Source organism: Panthera pardus, unplaced genomic scaffold (genome assembly GCF_024362965.1).
Source record: "Panthera pardus isolate Hobbes unplaced genomic scaffold, ASM2436296v1 HiC_scaffold_17, whole genome shotgun sequence".
NCBI lineage: Eukaryota > Metazoa > Chordata > Mammalia > Carnivora > Felidae > Panthera > Panthera pardus.
The window spans coordinates 34,406,489-34,422,687 of NW_026526732.1; the positions used below are offsets into that span (position 1 = coordinate 34,406,489).

A 16,199-nucleotide genomic window follows, 5' to 3' on the forward strand; every position below is an offset into this window, starting at 1 on the left:
TGGCTTCATAGAATGATTCTGGAAGTTTTCCTTCCCTTTCTATTTTTTGGAACAGCTTGAGAAGGATAGGTATAATCTCTGCTTTAAATGTCTGGTAGAATTCCCCTGGGAAGCCATCTGGTCCTGGACTCTTATTTGTTGGATTTTTGATAACTGATTCAATTTCTTCACCAGTTATGGGTCTGTTCAAGCTTTCTATTTCTTCCTGTTTGAATTTTGGAAGTGTGTGGGTGCTTAGGAACTTGACCATTTCTTCCAGGTTGTCCAGTTTGTTGGCATATAATTTTTCATAGTATTCCCTGATAATTGCTTGTATTTCTAAGGGATTGGTTGTAATAGTTCCATTTCCATTCATGATTTTATCTATTTGGGTTATCTCCCTTTTCTTTTTGAGAAGCCTGGCTAGAGGTTTATCAATTTTATTTTTTCAAAAAACCAACTCTTGGTTTCCTTGATCTGCTCTACAGTTTTTTTTAGATTCTATATTGTTTATTTCTGCTCTGATCTTTATTATTTCTCTTCTTCTGCTGGATTTAGGGTGTCTTTGCTGTTCTGCTTCTATTTCCTTTAGCTGTGCTGTTAGATTTTGTATTTGGGATTTTTCTTGTTTCTTGAGATAGGCCTGGATTGCAATGTATTTTCCTCTCAGGACTGCCTTCACTGCCTCCCAAAGTGATTGGATTGTTGTATTTCCATTTTCATTTGTTTCTATATATTTTTTAATTTCTTCTCTAATTGCCTGGTTGACCCATTCATTCTTTTGTAGGGTGTTCTTTCACCTCTATGCTTTAGAGGTTTTCCAGGCTTTTTCCTGTGGTTGATTTCAAGCTTCATAGCATTGTGGCCTGAAAGTATGCATGGTATGATCTCAATTCTTGTAAACTTATGAAGGGCTGTTTTGTGACCCAGTATGTGATCTATTTTGGAGAATGTTCCATGTGCACTCGAGAAGAAAGTATATTCTGTTGCTTTGGGATGCAGAGTTCTAAATATGTCAAGTCCATCTGATCCAATGTATCATTCAGGGCCCTGTTTCTTTATTGATCTTGTGTCTAGATGATCTATCCATTGTTGTAAGTGGAGTATTGAAGTCTGCAATTACCACATTCTTATCAATAAGGTTGCTAATGTTTGTGATTAATTGTTTTATATATTGGGGGCTCCCGTATTCGACACATAGACATTTATAATTGTTAGCTCTTCCTGATGGATGGAACCTGTAATTACTATATAATGCCCTTCTTCATCTCTTGTTACAGCCTTTAATTTAAAGTCTGGTTTGTCTGATATAAGTATGGCTACTCCAGCTTTCTTTTGACTTCCAGTAGCATGATAGATAGTTCTTCATCCCCTCACTTTCAATCTGAAGGTGTCCTCAGGTCTAAAATGAGTCTCTTGTAGACAGCAAATAGATGGGTCTTATTTTTTTTATCCATTCAGATACCCTATGTCTTTTGGTTGGAGCATTTAGTCCATTTACATTCAGTGTTATTATTGAAAGATAGGGGTTTAGAGTCATGGTGATGTCTGTAGCTTTAATGCTTGTAGTGATGTCTCTGGTACTTTGTAGTCCTTGCATCATTTCACTCACAGAGTCCCCCTTAGGATCTCATGTAGGGCAGGTTTAGTGGTGATGAATTCCTTCAGTTTTTGTTTGTTTGGGAAAATCTTTATCTCTCCTTCTATTCTGAATGACGGACTTGCTGGATAAAGGATAAAGGCTGCATTTTTTTTTTTCTGTTCATCACATTGAAGATTTCCTGCCATTCCTTTCTGGCCTGCCAAGTTTCAGTAGATAGATCTGTCACTAGTCTTATTGGTCTCCCTTTATATGTTTGAGTGTGTTTATCCCTAGCTGCTTTCAGAATTTTCTCTTTATCCTTGTATTTTGCCAGTTTCACTACGATATGTCGTGCAGAAGACCGATTCAAGTTACGTCTGAAGGGAGTTCTCTGTGCTTCTTGGATTTAAATGCCTTTTCTTTCCCCAGATCAGGGAAGTTCTCAGCTATGATTTGTTCAAGTACACCTTCAGCCCTTTCCTCTCTCTCTTACTCTTCTGGAAGTCCTAATTATATGGATATTGTTCCATTTCATTGCATCACTTAGTTCTCTAATTCTCCCCTCATACTCCTGGATTTTTTTAATCTCTTTTTCTCAGCTTCTTCTTTTTCCATAATTTCATTTCTAATTCCCCTATTCTCTCCTCTGCCTCTTCAATCCGAGCTGTGGTCACCTCCATTTTATTTTGCACCTCATTTATAGCGTTTTTTAGCTCCTCATGACTATTTCTTAGTCCGTTGATCTCTGTAGCAATAGATTCTCTGCTGTCCTGTATACTTTTTTCAAGCCCAGCGATGAATTTTATGACTATTATTCTAAATTCTTGTTCCATTATGTTGCTTAAATCGGTTTTGATCAATTCGTTATCTGTCGCCACTTCATGAGTTTCTTTTAAGGAGAATTCTTCCGTTTCATCATTTTTAATAGTTCCTGTGGTAGCTCCAAACTGCAGGGCACTTCCCCTGTGCTGTCCAGAGAAACTTGTGTTGGTGGGCGGGGCCGCAGTCAGACCCGACGTCTGCCCCCAGCCCACCGTTGGGGCCACAGTCAGACTGGTGTGTACTTTATCTTCCCCTCTCCCAGGGGCAGGACTCACTGTGGAGTGGTGTGGCCCCTGTCTGGGCTACTTGCAGACTGCCAGGCTTGTGGTGCTGCTTCAATGGGATCTGGTGTATTAGATGGGGTGGATCGCAAGGTGCACAGAGGCAGGAGGGGCAGGCTTAGCTAGCTTTGCCGATGGTGGTCCCCTGCAGGAGGGGCACTGCAGCACTGGGAGGGAGGCAGACCTGTCAGAGGGATGGATCCACAGAAGCACAGCGTTGGGCGTTTGTGCAGTGCAAGCAAGTTCGGTGATGGGAACTGATTCCCTTTGGAATTTCGGCTGGGGGATGGGAGAGGGAAATGGTACTTGCCAGCGCCTTTGTTCCCCCGCTGAGCTGAGCTCTGTCCTCCGGGGCTCAACAACTCTCCCTCCCATTGTCCTCTAGCCCTTCTGCTCTCTGAGCAGAGCTGTTGACTTTTAACATTCCAGATGTTAAGTCCTGCTGGCTGTCAGAACTCACGGAGTCTGGCCCCTCCGCTTTTGCAAGCCTGACTCGGGGGCTCTGCCTTGCCCAGTGGGCTGCTCTTCCACCCCCCCCCCGCCCCCGCCCCCCTCCCGTCAGTCCGTGTAGCGTGCACCGCCTCTCTGCCCTTCCTACCCTCTTCCATGAGCCTCTCATCTGCACTTGCCTCCGGAGAGTCCGTTCTGCTAGTCTTCCGGTGGTTTTCTGGGTTATTTAGGCAGATGTGGGTGGAATCTAAGGGATCAACAGGATGAGGTGAGCCCAGCGTCCTCCTATGCCGCCATCTTCTTCTATAGTTTGCTTTTTATTTTTTTAATGTTTATTTAATGTTTATTGTGTGTGCATGTGTATGTGGGGGGGGGGGGGAGAGAGAAAGGGCGGGGGAGGGGCAGAGAGAGAGGAAGAGAGAGAATCCCAAGCAGGATCCGTGCTGTGAGCATAGAGCCTCATGCAGGATTCAATCTCACAAACCCTGAGATCATGACTGGAGCCGAAACCAAGAGTTGGACGCTTAATCAACTGAGCCACTCAGGCGCCCCAACTTGTTCCTTTTTAAGAAAAACTGCGTGATGTGCAGGACAGTGACGCGGGGTTTTAATAAATCTTGTAGGGTGTCCTTATATCCTAAAGTCCTCCAAACATTTGCCAAGTAAATCAATCAACAAACTTTCGGGTGTTCAGTTACTAACACTATACTTATAATTCATTTCTATCTTAAAACCTTTTCTTTTCCCCCTTATTGGGTATACATGTACTTCATAGCTTTCAAAGTCGTGAAGTGTTAGCTTTCCTTGGCTTAGAAGTGAAATGGAATCGAAAGTTATGCAGAAACTACTGACAGCCAAATGCTAAGAATATCTAGTTAGGTTTCTTTGGGTTTCTTTTATGGCATTTACTGTTTGCTTCTTACTGCACCTGACGCATAATGATTTATTGAACAAATACTAATCATTTTTATAGGCTTTTGCACAGATGTTTCTCTCATGGTGCAAAACTGAGCAAAACAGCCAAAGTCGAAGAAAAATGTTGACAGTTAATTGCATTCTGTATATAATGCAATTACTGCCATCAGCAGGTGGCAAATGCACTAATAATGTGAAGTTTTACAAGTCAGCTGTGCAATTGGAAGTAGGGGGCAAAGTTGCTGCCATTTCTCTGCTGGTTGACTGAGCCACACGACTGAATGCCAAGCAAAGAGACTGTTCAAGTTACCTAGAGAAGCATCATTTCCAAAGCCAATTTGTTGACAATGGAACTGAAAACAGGGATGAGTGGAATTTGATATGAAGAAAACCCTAACATCTAGCCATAGCACTGTCCAGCAGAAATACCGTAGGGACCACATATGTAATGTAAAATTTTCTAGTAGCCACGTCAAAAAAAAAAAAAAAAAAAAAAAAGTAAAAAGAAGCGGATGGAATTGTTATACTAGTATATTTTATGTAACGCAATGTATCCACAGATTTATCATTTCAACATGTAATCATTGTGAAAACTTGTTAATGAGATGTTTACTTATTTTTGTAGACGAAGTCTTTGAAAGTCAGTGTTCAAAGCATACATTTCAGTGTGGACTAGCCACATTTCAAGTGCTCAGTAGCCTCTTGGGGCCACCAGACTGGAACACTCAGGCAAGCACACCGTTACAGGAATTGGAAGGTGAGATGACACTCTATAGGGAACACCATAGCTACCGGGGAACATGACCACCTATTTGCTAATGATGTTCAGAGCTACAGCCCCAAATCTTAGGTATAGCACCTTTACATAGTGCCTTTAAGTCGATTTTTAAAAAAATCTCTTTTAATGTTTATTTATTTTTGAGAGACAGAGTGCAAATAGGGGAGGGGTAGAGAGAGAGGTGGGGGAGACACAATCTGAAGCAGGCTCCAGGCTCTGAACTGTCAGCACAGAGCTGGACGCGGGGCTCAAACCCGGGACAGGGGAGATCATGACCTGAGCCAAAGTTGGACGCTTAACCGGCTGAGCCACCCAGGCGCCCCTAAAGTAGATTTTTTAATGATGTACTTACAAGAATTATTAAGTTTATATAACGAGATACTTTCTTTGTAAACCTACTCAGATTGCAGGATGCAGAACAAAATTATGTTTAGTAAAAGTCGAAGTGAGTTTTTATGCATCTCTGGGTGGAAAGAGTTAAAATTACATCTTGAACCACTGTGTCTTACTACTTCAAAAGCAGTCTCAAGTTTCCATCCATAGCTAACTTAGAAATACTGTCCTTGGGGCACCTTGGGTGGCTCAGTCAGTTGAGCTTCCGACTTTGGCTCAGGTCACAATCGCATGTTTCCTGAGTTCGAGCCCCACGTGGGCTGATTGCTGTCAGCACAGAGCCCACTTCGGATCCTCTGCCTCCCTCTATCTCTGCCTCTCCCTTGCTTGCACTCTCTCTCTCAAAAATAAATAAAACACTAAGAGAGAAGAAAAATCCTGTCCTTATTTCCGTTCCAGGTGTCAGCTTAGGTAAATGAGCTCTTTGCTATTCTTCCCAACTCCCTAGGAGCTGTAGGGCTGTAGGTGACTGTGGCTGGTATTGGAGTGGAGTTGCCGGGACTGGTGTGGCAAAGGAGGCGTGGCACAAGTTCATTATCCAATTTGTTTGGAGCCAACTCATGTTCTGGTTAATTTACTCTGATTCCGCTGAAGTCACAAGTCCAACACATGACCGCTACGCTTCCCTTCAATGTATTGCTTGGCCAGGTGCGATCTGTTCCCTGCTTCGTGACTTTCCATTACTTCCTGAGCACGTCCCCCCCGCCCCCACTATCTCTGCCTGCCGAGACAGACACCTAGCAGCCAATTCCTCGGATGCTGTTCTGGACGATCCAGACTTTTCTCATTCACTGGTTCCCTCTTGCCAATGTGGACTGCCAAGGAAACCAGCCTGTCAGTATAAGGCCATCCGTCTTTTCAGAGATGTAGGGGCTACGCTAAGACAGGACCCCTGGCACCTGGCCATCCACGTGCTTGAGAAAGTCACTTCCCCTTTGATAGCCTCAGTTTGCTGTGAAGTTAGCCCCAGTTTGCTCATCAGTGAAGTGAGAAGCACGGGGCAGATGATTTCTAGGTTCCTTCTGGCTCAAACAATACATCCATCATTAAAAGGTGAAATTTTAAATTCCGATACAGCCAGCTCTTCCTTTGAATAAGGTACTCCAGTCTAGGATATGCCCTCCCAACATTATGTTAGCCCAATCAGGTAGGAGCTTTCTAGAAACTCTACTTTCTATAACATTTCATGGATCGGATGTGGGTGTTAGGGGAACGCAGGACATTATGTGTATACTTGTCTGTAAATCTCGATATTAGCAGGGGCGCCTGGGTGGCTCAGTTGGTTGAGCGTCCGACTTTGGCTCAGGTCATGATCTCGTGGTTTGTGACTTTGAGCCCCACGTCGGACTCTGTGCTAACAGCTCAGAGCCCAGAGCCTGCTTCGGATTCTGTGTCTCCTTCTCTCTCTGCCCCTCTGACTTGTGCTCTGTCTCTCAAAAATAAATGTAAAAAAAATTTCTTTAATGTCGATATTAGCAATTATAGAACTTCTACATTTGAATAAAAAGAAAGCTGTTTATAGAGTTAAAATTTTTTCCTGTGCTTTTTAAAAAGGATTCTTTCTATTTAAAAACTTGTCATCATAGGCATTTGAGACTTACAGAAGAATATGCACAGCATTATGTATAATTTATGACAGAAAATAAACACCACGAGGCCAAGGTTCCGCTTTAAAATTGGAACACTGTCTATACACCTTCGTATCTGCCTCTCTCTCCTCTCCCGTCACCCACTTTTCTAACCCCACTGCCCTGTACTTTGAATATTATCATTCGCCTGTTTTTGAAATCTATGTTTTGCATATGATACCACATATGCAAGGTATCTTATGTTATTTAGTTTTGCTTCTTTTTGCAGTTCACACAATGATATGGAAACAGTATATCATCCACAACTTGTCTCTCACTCAATATATTATTGTCTCTGGGAGTCATCCAAGTACAGTTTACTTGTATAGTTCATTCTTTTTATATTGGCCTAAAAATCTACTATGATAGCAAAATACAATTTATTTGGCTATTCTTTTTTTTAAACGCTTATTTAATTTGAGAGAGAGAGAGAGAGATCGAGAGAAAAGAGAATGAACACAAGTTGGGGAGGGCAGAGAGAGAGGGAGAGAGAATCCCAAGAAGATTCCCCAGTGTCAGAGCAGAGCTCAACGAGGGGCTCGAATATTATCAATGCTAATAGTTATATGTACATCATTCTGAGTTTTCTCTAAAATGGTCAAATCGCATCATCTATGAATGACGACAATTTTGTTTCTATCTTTCCAATTTCTACGCCTTTTGTTTCTCTTTCTTATCGTACTATTCTGGCTAGGATCTCTAGTAAAAGGCTGATAAAGAGCAGAGTAGAGCATCTTTATCTACTTTCTGATTTTTAGGAAAATTCTTTTAACATTTCATCATTAAAAATGTGAGCCCGGGGCGCCTGGGTGGCTCAGTTGGTTGAACGTCCGACTTCAGCTCAGGTCACCGTCTCACGGTCTGTGGGTTCGAGCCCTGCGTCGGGCTCTGGGCTGATGGCTCGGAGCCTGGAGCCTGCTTCCGATTCTGTGTCTCCCTCTCTCTCTGCCCCTCCCTTGTTCATGCTCTGTCTCTCTCTGTCTCAAAAATAAATAAATGTTAAAAAAAATAAAAAAATTTAAAAAAAATGTTGTAAAAATAAAAAAAAATGTGAGGTTTTTGGTAGATAACTTTATACATTTAAAAAATATCTCTTATTTTGATGAAAGGTTTTTTTTCTTTAATTTTAAAGGGGTGTTGAATTTTATACAGACATTTTTCTGCATTGTTTGAAAAGTGGTCATTTAAAAAACCTTAATGGGTTAATGCAGTATATGATATTTACACATATTTATATAATCCAAGTTAATTATAGCACTGTCTATAGGTCACATTTCTCAAAACCTATTTCTTTTTGGTCCAAATCTTTCTATCACAGTGGTCCTAAAATTCAGATTTCACTATGAAAAGTATGTGAAATGTAACGGATAAGTCAATCATACCTCCTTTTAGTTTACATAGTCCCCTTAGTAATGTCAGACCATTGTACTTCTGGAAATAAACTGAAGTTAGTTGTTTCCTGTTCCCAATATTCATAATTTTGTTCATGAACGAAACTGACTTACAGTTTTCCTATTATAGTGATTTTATTCAGGTTTGGGGATTCATAGAATGGGTTGGAATCCTTCATAGAATTCCTTTTGTTTCCCTCCAAATTCCTGAAAAAAAAATTGCATAAATTTGGAACACTCTGTTTTGAAAGTTTAGCAGAATTTGTCTATAAAACCTTCAGGTCTTGGCAAATTCTTTGTGGAAAGACTTCTGTTTTCCAGTTAAATTTATGTAACAGTATAGGAATTTCTTTTTGGTAAATTATACTTATCTAGAGGTTTATTCACATGGTTTATCTTGCGAATCATCCTGTGTTCATAGAAAGTGGGTCTACCTAAAGATTTCCTAATGTTCTTGGAAGAGCCTTTATGTAGATACATTTTAGGTGATTTTTTTGTTGTTTTCGTTTTTACAGGTGACATCTGCTCACATTCTGATCAGCTAGACAGTTTATCAACTTGTGAATTCAAATGCAGTTCAGCCAACTGTCACTTCAACAAATTTTTCTAGAAACACTTTTTGGCTCCTCAAACTGTCTTAGACTTTTAATAAGGATATGTGGGGTACTTCTTAGCCACCCCACCCCACCCAATATACTCAAATTTATAGTAAATATAATTGACAGTTTGATGATTTAGCATCACAAAATACCCCCTGTTATTATTTTGAATTTGGATTTTATGGCATGATGGTGCAGCTATAAAAAGGCATTTAAAAACAAAAAAATATAAACAACAGCAACAACAAACCCTTAATTTAAAAATCTATTTTTCTTTTAATATTTTGTCTTCTGAAATTTATATGAGTAGAAATAAAAAAAAAAATTCCTGTTAAGTGTGAACCTTCTGGATAATCTAGATTTCCACGAAAAGACTATGTAGAAAATGAAGTTAACTCTTAGATCTGTCAAGAGAACAGATTATAGTCCCGTAAGTAATGGACTATCTGATTTGTTAAAGACTGTCCACTTGTTAACCACATTCAAGGCCACATGTAACCACAAGTGGTAACACTCACCTTAGGAGTGCATTAAGAGTGTGCAATAACAGCCTATAATTCTGAAGTGTTAAACTGCCACTTGAAAAATGGAGCATATTGATATTTTGAAAATATTTTGCAGGAAGAAACTGTTTGTTTAGATTCTGAGGCAGATGAACATATTAACTGGTTCCAGCAAGAATATATGAAGACAGAAAAGGACTGGGGAGAAATCGATAAGAGAATGAGCCGGACTTTGGAAATAAGAAGAAAGTTGATTAGCAGCAGAACACCTCTGAAGGACATTCTTAAAATGTTTCCTTTCTTAAAGTGCCCTTATCAGGTATCTTTATTTGCTTATAACACCTTCTGATTTTAATGTCCAAATTGATTTTTCTCTTTTCTTTTGGAGTGTAACAGAACTATGTAGCAAGATGGTGGGTGTGAATCTTGGTAGGGTGTGTAAGGCTCCACGGGCTACAACTAGGACCATTACAACTAGGTAAGAATTTCTGGAACATGCACTGCCTGCTTTCAGCTTCAAAGATCTCTCTGTCATTACACGTATTGTGGAGGCTGGGAGACCACTACTTAGGGCTATTTTGACAGTGTGAAACATTTTCCCTTTGCATTTATTTATGTATTTTTTAAAAAAAATCTTAATGTATTTTATTTTTTAATGGTTTCAGGAATAAAATTTAGAGATTCATCACTTACATATAACACCCTTTGCATGCAGTTAGACAATCAAGAAAGTTTACTAAGGAACTGTTAATATGCAGCTTTGCCCAATATCTATTTCCTTTATGATTCCCAATCATTTCATAAAGTGGTTTTAAAATACATAAAACTTAATAGGTAACTCCAATAACCTTCCATTTAGTTTACCTAAGGTGGCCATTAAAGGGTCCCATTACAATTTTAGTGTAATTTTATCTGTAGTACATAATGAAAGATTCACCCAAGATTTTAGCCAGTATTATTTAACAGTAATAGCCAGGAGGCTTTGGCTATTAGAAGAGTATGCCACATTGACAACCTGCATATTGTTTTAAATCAAAACCATTTCCAACTGAGAGCCTATAAACTTCTTAAATGTAAGCAGCGTATTTTAAACATCTTCGTATAAGTTCTCCAAGTGCCTAGCAGAACAGTCTCCATGCAATACAAATGAACAGTTGATTTTTTGGAATGCTGTGTGAATTAGTGGATGATTGGTGTCTCGGTCTGTTTGGGTTGCTATAACAAAACACCATAGACTAGATGGCTTATGAACAGCAGAAATTTACTCCCCATTGTCCTGCAGGTGGGGTAATCCAAGATGAAGGCACTGGTAGATTTGGTGTCTGATGTGACCCTGCTTTCTGGTTCATGAATGGCATTCTCTAGCTTCTCTAACTTCACGTGGCTGAAGGGGCAATCTGGCTCTCTGGGGTCTCTTTTGTAAGGGTGGGAATCCCATTCATGAAGGCTGCATCCTCCTAACCAGGCCCTTCTCAAAGGCCTCACCTCTTAATACCATCACACTGAGCATTAGGTTTAACATAAGAATTTGTGGGGTGGGGGATAAACATTCAGTCCGTAGCAGTTGGTAAGGCTGCTGTGGACGCTGGAGTTGCAGCCTTACGGGTCTTCACTGGAGTGCAGCCTGCACAAGTTTGTGATTAAAATACCTAAGCTATGGTTCAGCATCCTTTCAAAGAACGATAGATGAGAGTGAGTCTGAGTGGGGAGTGGACAGTGGATTTTAGACCTGAGACGGGCTCTCATGCTTTGTCTTAAGTCTCTTTTTCTCCCAACCCTTCAGGCATTTCACCCTTTATATCCAAAATATGGATTGGGATATGGTTTTTGTAATGGCTGTACTACTTAATGAATAAAGTTGACTATTTTTTCACACAAAAGAGTTGAACGGGGGGCACCTGGGGGGCTCAGTCGGTTAAGCATCCGACGTCGGCTTAGGTCATGATCTCATGGTTCATGGGTTCGAGCCCCGTGTAGGGCTGTGCGGTGACAGCTCAGAGCCTGGAGACTGCTTCAGATTCTACGTCTCCCTCTCTCTCTCTCTGCCCCTCCCCTGCTCGCACTCTCTCTCGCTCAAAAATAAATATTAAAAAAAAAAAAAAAAAAGAGTTGAACATTTTAGCTTTCTTCAGGGAGTACCTCCCAAACTAAGCCTTGTGTGGCCAGCTGGGATTTACAAAATTTGTAAAACCCTTGTCGTGCTTCCTAAAATAAAAGCAAACTTAACCTTACTTACAAATACCCAGTTAATGAACAATCCCTATAGCCGGACGGCTGCTCCTGCTCCAAACTATTCCCACCACTTGTTGCTACTGATACTACCATTGTGTAGTGCTATGAGCTTAGGGAGCTTATGGCACAGGTATGGCCGAAGAGAAGTGGCCAGTGTAGGACACTGGACCAAGGAGTTTACATGGACCCTTCATCACCACCTGCACTCATCAATCTCCTCCTGTGAAAACACTGTCTTTCAAGAGAAAGTGGGATGCTAGTTAGACACTAAGATTTCAGCCCTTGGTCTGATCATTGCTATAGAAGTATTATGGCTCTAAAATTTCTCACTGAACAAAGCGAGGATATATACTTTTGCAAAAATGTGTGCGTGTGCACACACACGTACACACATCTGCATCTGCTTATGTATCTATACATAAGTATTAAACACCATGAGTTCACATTTATACCTTCAATTCCAACCCAAACCACAGGGCTTATTCTAACCTACCCTCTTTCCATACATTCTCTCTTCAACAGTGAGAAACCTGACACCTATTACCCTCAATGTATTCACTTATTTCTATTGATCAGTCTTCAAGTTCATGAACCTTTTCTTTGCATTTTCCAGTATGCATTTCCCTATCCAGCGATGTTTGCATTTCAGTAAATGTTATTTTCAGTTCTGAATTTCAATTTGGTTCTTTTTTGATTTATATCCCGTTTCTCTGCTGAGATGCTCCATGCCATGATATGAAATTCGCTGGTCTTACCATGTTCCCCACCATCCCAGCTTAGTGGTCCACTGAGGGTTGGCTGGTAACAGAGCCTAATGGGCATCCCAGTTTTCTGATAACTCCTTCTGGACCAAATTTTTGGGCAACTGATGATCTACCAAAATGTTCAAGAAATGAGGAGACCCTGTGGGTAGTATGTAAACTATTCTTTACAGAGTTTTAGGGAAAGTGATGATTAAATTAATTCCTACTAGTGTGAGTGATGATAAATGGTCTTATAATGCCACTCTGTCAAAAAAAAAAAAAAAGCAGGGAGGTGGCAGTGGTGGTAGAATTCTCAGAGGGAGAGTACTTAGGCAGTGGCAGGAAAAGGTGATGTTGAGTGAAGGGGTTTCCATATAGGTAAACTGGTTTTGCTGTCACTTTGTAGTCAGATCTCCTACACTTACTTTTCACCACTTACTCTTGTTTCTAAAGCTCTTCCCTTTCCCTTTAGAATGCTATGGTTAGGTATTTTCTGAAGGTTTGCTTCCTAAAATCTAACAATTTTCTTATTTTGCCTCTTGTTGGATACTGCCTAAAGAAAGAAGACCCTAGAATCTTAGCTGATCAAAGAGCCAAAATATGCATACAGAAGTTGGAGCCCTCATTTAGTTGAGCCTGCATGCAAAGTTTTAATTCTATGGGCATAGAAATTTGCCACATCCATTATTTATCTTTTCCTATTTACTTCAGCCTTGCCTTCTTTTTTCCTCCTGTCATTATGTCTTTATTTCTCCACTAAAGCTACTCATATATCTTGTATAGATTTTAAACTAGCACTCAAAGTTCAATATAATCCTAAGGAGTTATTTACTTCCTTATAGTCAGTACATTAGCTTTTCTTGTGGTCTTTTTCTTCTTTTTTCTAGATGTTCAGAGAATTCCAGCTTCTTACAAGAACAGATATTTATAAGAAAACAAGGCACATTTTGGAATCCTATTCGGAAAATATACTGACTTCTTTTTCAGTGGTGCACAATCCAATCAATATTGCATTGCAAGAAAAACTGAAACAGCACACAGATGAAGACATGTTGAAACGTTAGTAAACCTGGGGGTGGGGCAATCTAGTCAGTTACCTGTTTAATTCAGGATAGAGAAGCTCTGTTTTGGAAATAAGTAATTCAGTGAAACAACACACAGGATAGAAAAAAGAACTTCTCAAATAGGAGGAGCCTAGGTACAGAATTAAAAGTACACTTGAGGGGTGCCTGGGTAGCTCAGTCAGTTTAGCATCTGACTTCAGCTCAGGTCATGATCTCGCGGTCCATGGGTTCAAGCCCTGCATCGGACTCTGTGCTGACAGCTCAGAGCCTGGAGTCTGCTTTGGATTCTGTGTCTCCCTCTCTCTCTGCCCCTCCCCCACTCATGCTCTGTCTCTCTCTCTCTGTCTCTCTCTCTCTCTCTCTCAAAAATGAATAAACATTAAAAAATATTTAAAAAAAAAAGTACACTTGATTTGGTAAAATCCTATTTAGGGAACTAGTAACCTGTTAATTTCATAATACAATCACAAGGTAAATAAAGCATGCTAAAATCTTCCTGGGTGATGGACAGAGAGTACAGGACTCTGATCTTCTCCTGGCCATGATCTGGAGAGCAGGACATGAGACATAGATGTTTATTCGAAAAGGATGTTGGTTAAATGGTTGTGAAACACTGGTCCAAGAAGACTGGTTTGTTCTCTGTAGAAGCAAATGATTAAAAAAAAAGTCCACATTTTAAGACTGGCTTTGCTTATAATTGGTAAAAGCTTATTTTTACTTGGACTTTAAGCATGTTTACTTTGGCAGATATGAAGATGACAGCCACATGTTTGCTCCTACCAGATGTTTTTGGGGACGATCCCAGTCTTTTTGTCATCGTGAATGAGAAGGTATGTAGTATGTCAATGATTGGGTTTGACAGTTCATGTTTTCATGTGATCATTTATTTGAATGCAGGGTGGTGGCCCCTTTTGAAGTATGGTTTTGTCATATTTACCAATATGCTGCACAGCAACAAGCTCACTTATTGTAACACCACGGTTAAATTGAGGCACCTTTATGACTTAGCTATTTTCCATATCACAGAGTGGTGACTCCATTATCTATTTTTTTTCAGGTGCAAGTGTCCACACCCGTGTTAGAAGTCAAGAACCCTTTCAACACTGATGTCTGTGAATTTTCTTTGTATTTAGAAAAAGAGAAGCTCACGAAGGTGGATGACTGTGTTACAGCCTTGGCTGCTCTCATAGCTGCCTTCCATGTATTTGGAGTTGAGTGTCCAAGAGGACTGTCCCAAACCCTCAACTTCCTAGAGACGTTGATTTTTGACATGCACAGTCCCCATTTTCCTTCTATGAAAGAAAAGGAAAAGGAAATAGCGTTTCGACACCCACTTACCTAATGAGATGCCAAATATTGCATCAGAATTGATTTCTAGGGAAACCTAAAACTTTGCAAAAAATTGTTTTGACTTAGGGTTATGGTAGAGGTAGGTATTATCTTGTGTCAAAGGATGCAAATGAATCTCAGTACCTTCTTTCTATACACTTAGACACTTGAAATTCTTTGTGAAATTCTGTAATAAAATACTATTTAAGAGCAGTTTCTTTTGATTCGAGTTCTAACAAATTCCATAGCCCAAGCTACACTTTTTTTTTTTTTAATTTTTTTTAATGTTTATTCATTCTTGAGACAGAGACAGAGCATGAACGGGGGAGGGTCAGAGAGAGAGGGAGACACAGAATCTGAAACAGGGCCCAGGCTCTGAGCTGTCAGCACAGAGCCTGACGCGGGGCTCGAACTCACAGACTGTGAGATCATGACCCGAGCTGAAGTTGGACGCTCAACCGACTGAGCCACCCAGGCGCCCCCCCACCCAAGCTACACTTTCAAGGGGGCATTAGTTTTTGAAAGGCCCTACGTTTCAGATACACTCAAGTCCTTCAGATTAGGGTATGACATCTTACCCTTCGCTCAACGTGCCCAACTTTGGAAGACTTAATGCTCAGGAGCTGTACATTTGTGGCCCGTGGGCGCATACTCCCCACTTCTTTCCCCCTGCTGACCTGCCTGGCTCCAGGCATTTTGGTTTCCTTCGACCACGTTTGTTGAGAACCAAGGCTGCTTCATTCCTGGGCTCTTCTTACTGCTTGCTGAGCTCACTGGCACGGGTCCTGATCACCTGTGACCTGTGTAGCCTTCCACCGCTCCCCTCTCTTGACATGTAGTGATGGCCCTGTTCTGGTCTCCTCAAAGTCTCTCCTTTTCTCCGGCTTTGACCTCCGGTGTTGGTGTCTGTCCTGGCTGCCGCTCAGGTTTGTCTGGGTCTATAATATGGACCTGGCCTTTCTCTGCCAGAACCTCTTGGGCACCAGTTTCTAGACTCGCTCTCCTGCCCGTCTCAGAAGTCCAGGTGCTGGTTCCTCATCCATCCAGCCCAGAGTCCCATGTTATAATTCCATTTGTTCTGTTCCTAAAGATGGTGCATAAGTAAGTACTTTTAAGGTCTGGCAAGACCTAAGTCAAGGTCTGACTTCTTAGGTCTTGCTGTACTCTTTTCAAGTACTTTATAAGGAAAAATGATAACACTATAGTTTCAAGGTGCCTGCTCCTTGATATCATCACCACAGTAGCATCATAACCTATCAGTTTTGACAGAACAGATTGATTTAGAGACTGAAGAGATCTAAGTGTGCTAATACTTGGCAATGTGATGAGCATTTCTGGGGTTACTTCATCAAATTATTTTCTTTAAAGCTTAAGAAGGGGTTTGTATGAATTATTCAAAAAATATTTTTATGACCTACATCTCTGGAAATACTTATTCTGCAAATATTTATTCTAATATCTTTTTCTCTATAAGTTCTATTTATTAAAATGCTTAAGTCAGTGAGACAGA

The 16,199-nt window shown here is 40.6% G+C and overlaps 1 protein-coding gene across 1 annotated transcript in view; it reads left to right on the plus strand.

Annotated features, from left to right (window-relative positions):
- Positions 1–14,901, plus strand: part of SAMD3 (sterile alpha motif domain containing 3) — a 56,822-nt gene extending 41,921 nt beyond the window's left edge. Inside the window, exons 8-11 of the mRNA XM_019420628.2 lie at positions 9,440–9,640; positions 13,184–13,355; positions 14,108–14,190; positions 14,418–14,901. Coding sequence (XP_019276173.2) covers positions 9,440–9,640; positions 13,184–13,355; positions 14,108–14,190; positions 14,418–14,702 — 741 coding nt within the window. The 3' untranslated portion in view covers positions 14,703–14,901. The remainder of the gene's footprint in view (positions 1–9,439; positions 9,641–13,183; positions 13,356–14,107; positions 14,191–14,417) is intronic.
- Positions 14,902–16,199: the final 1,298 nt, after the last annotated feature.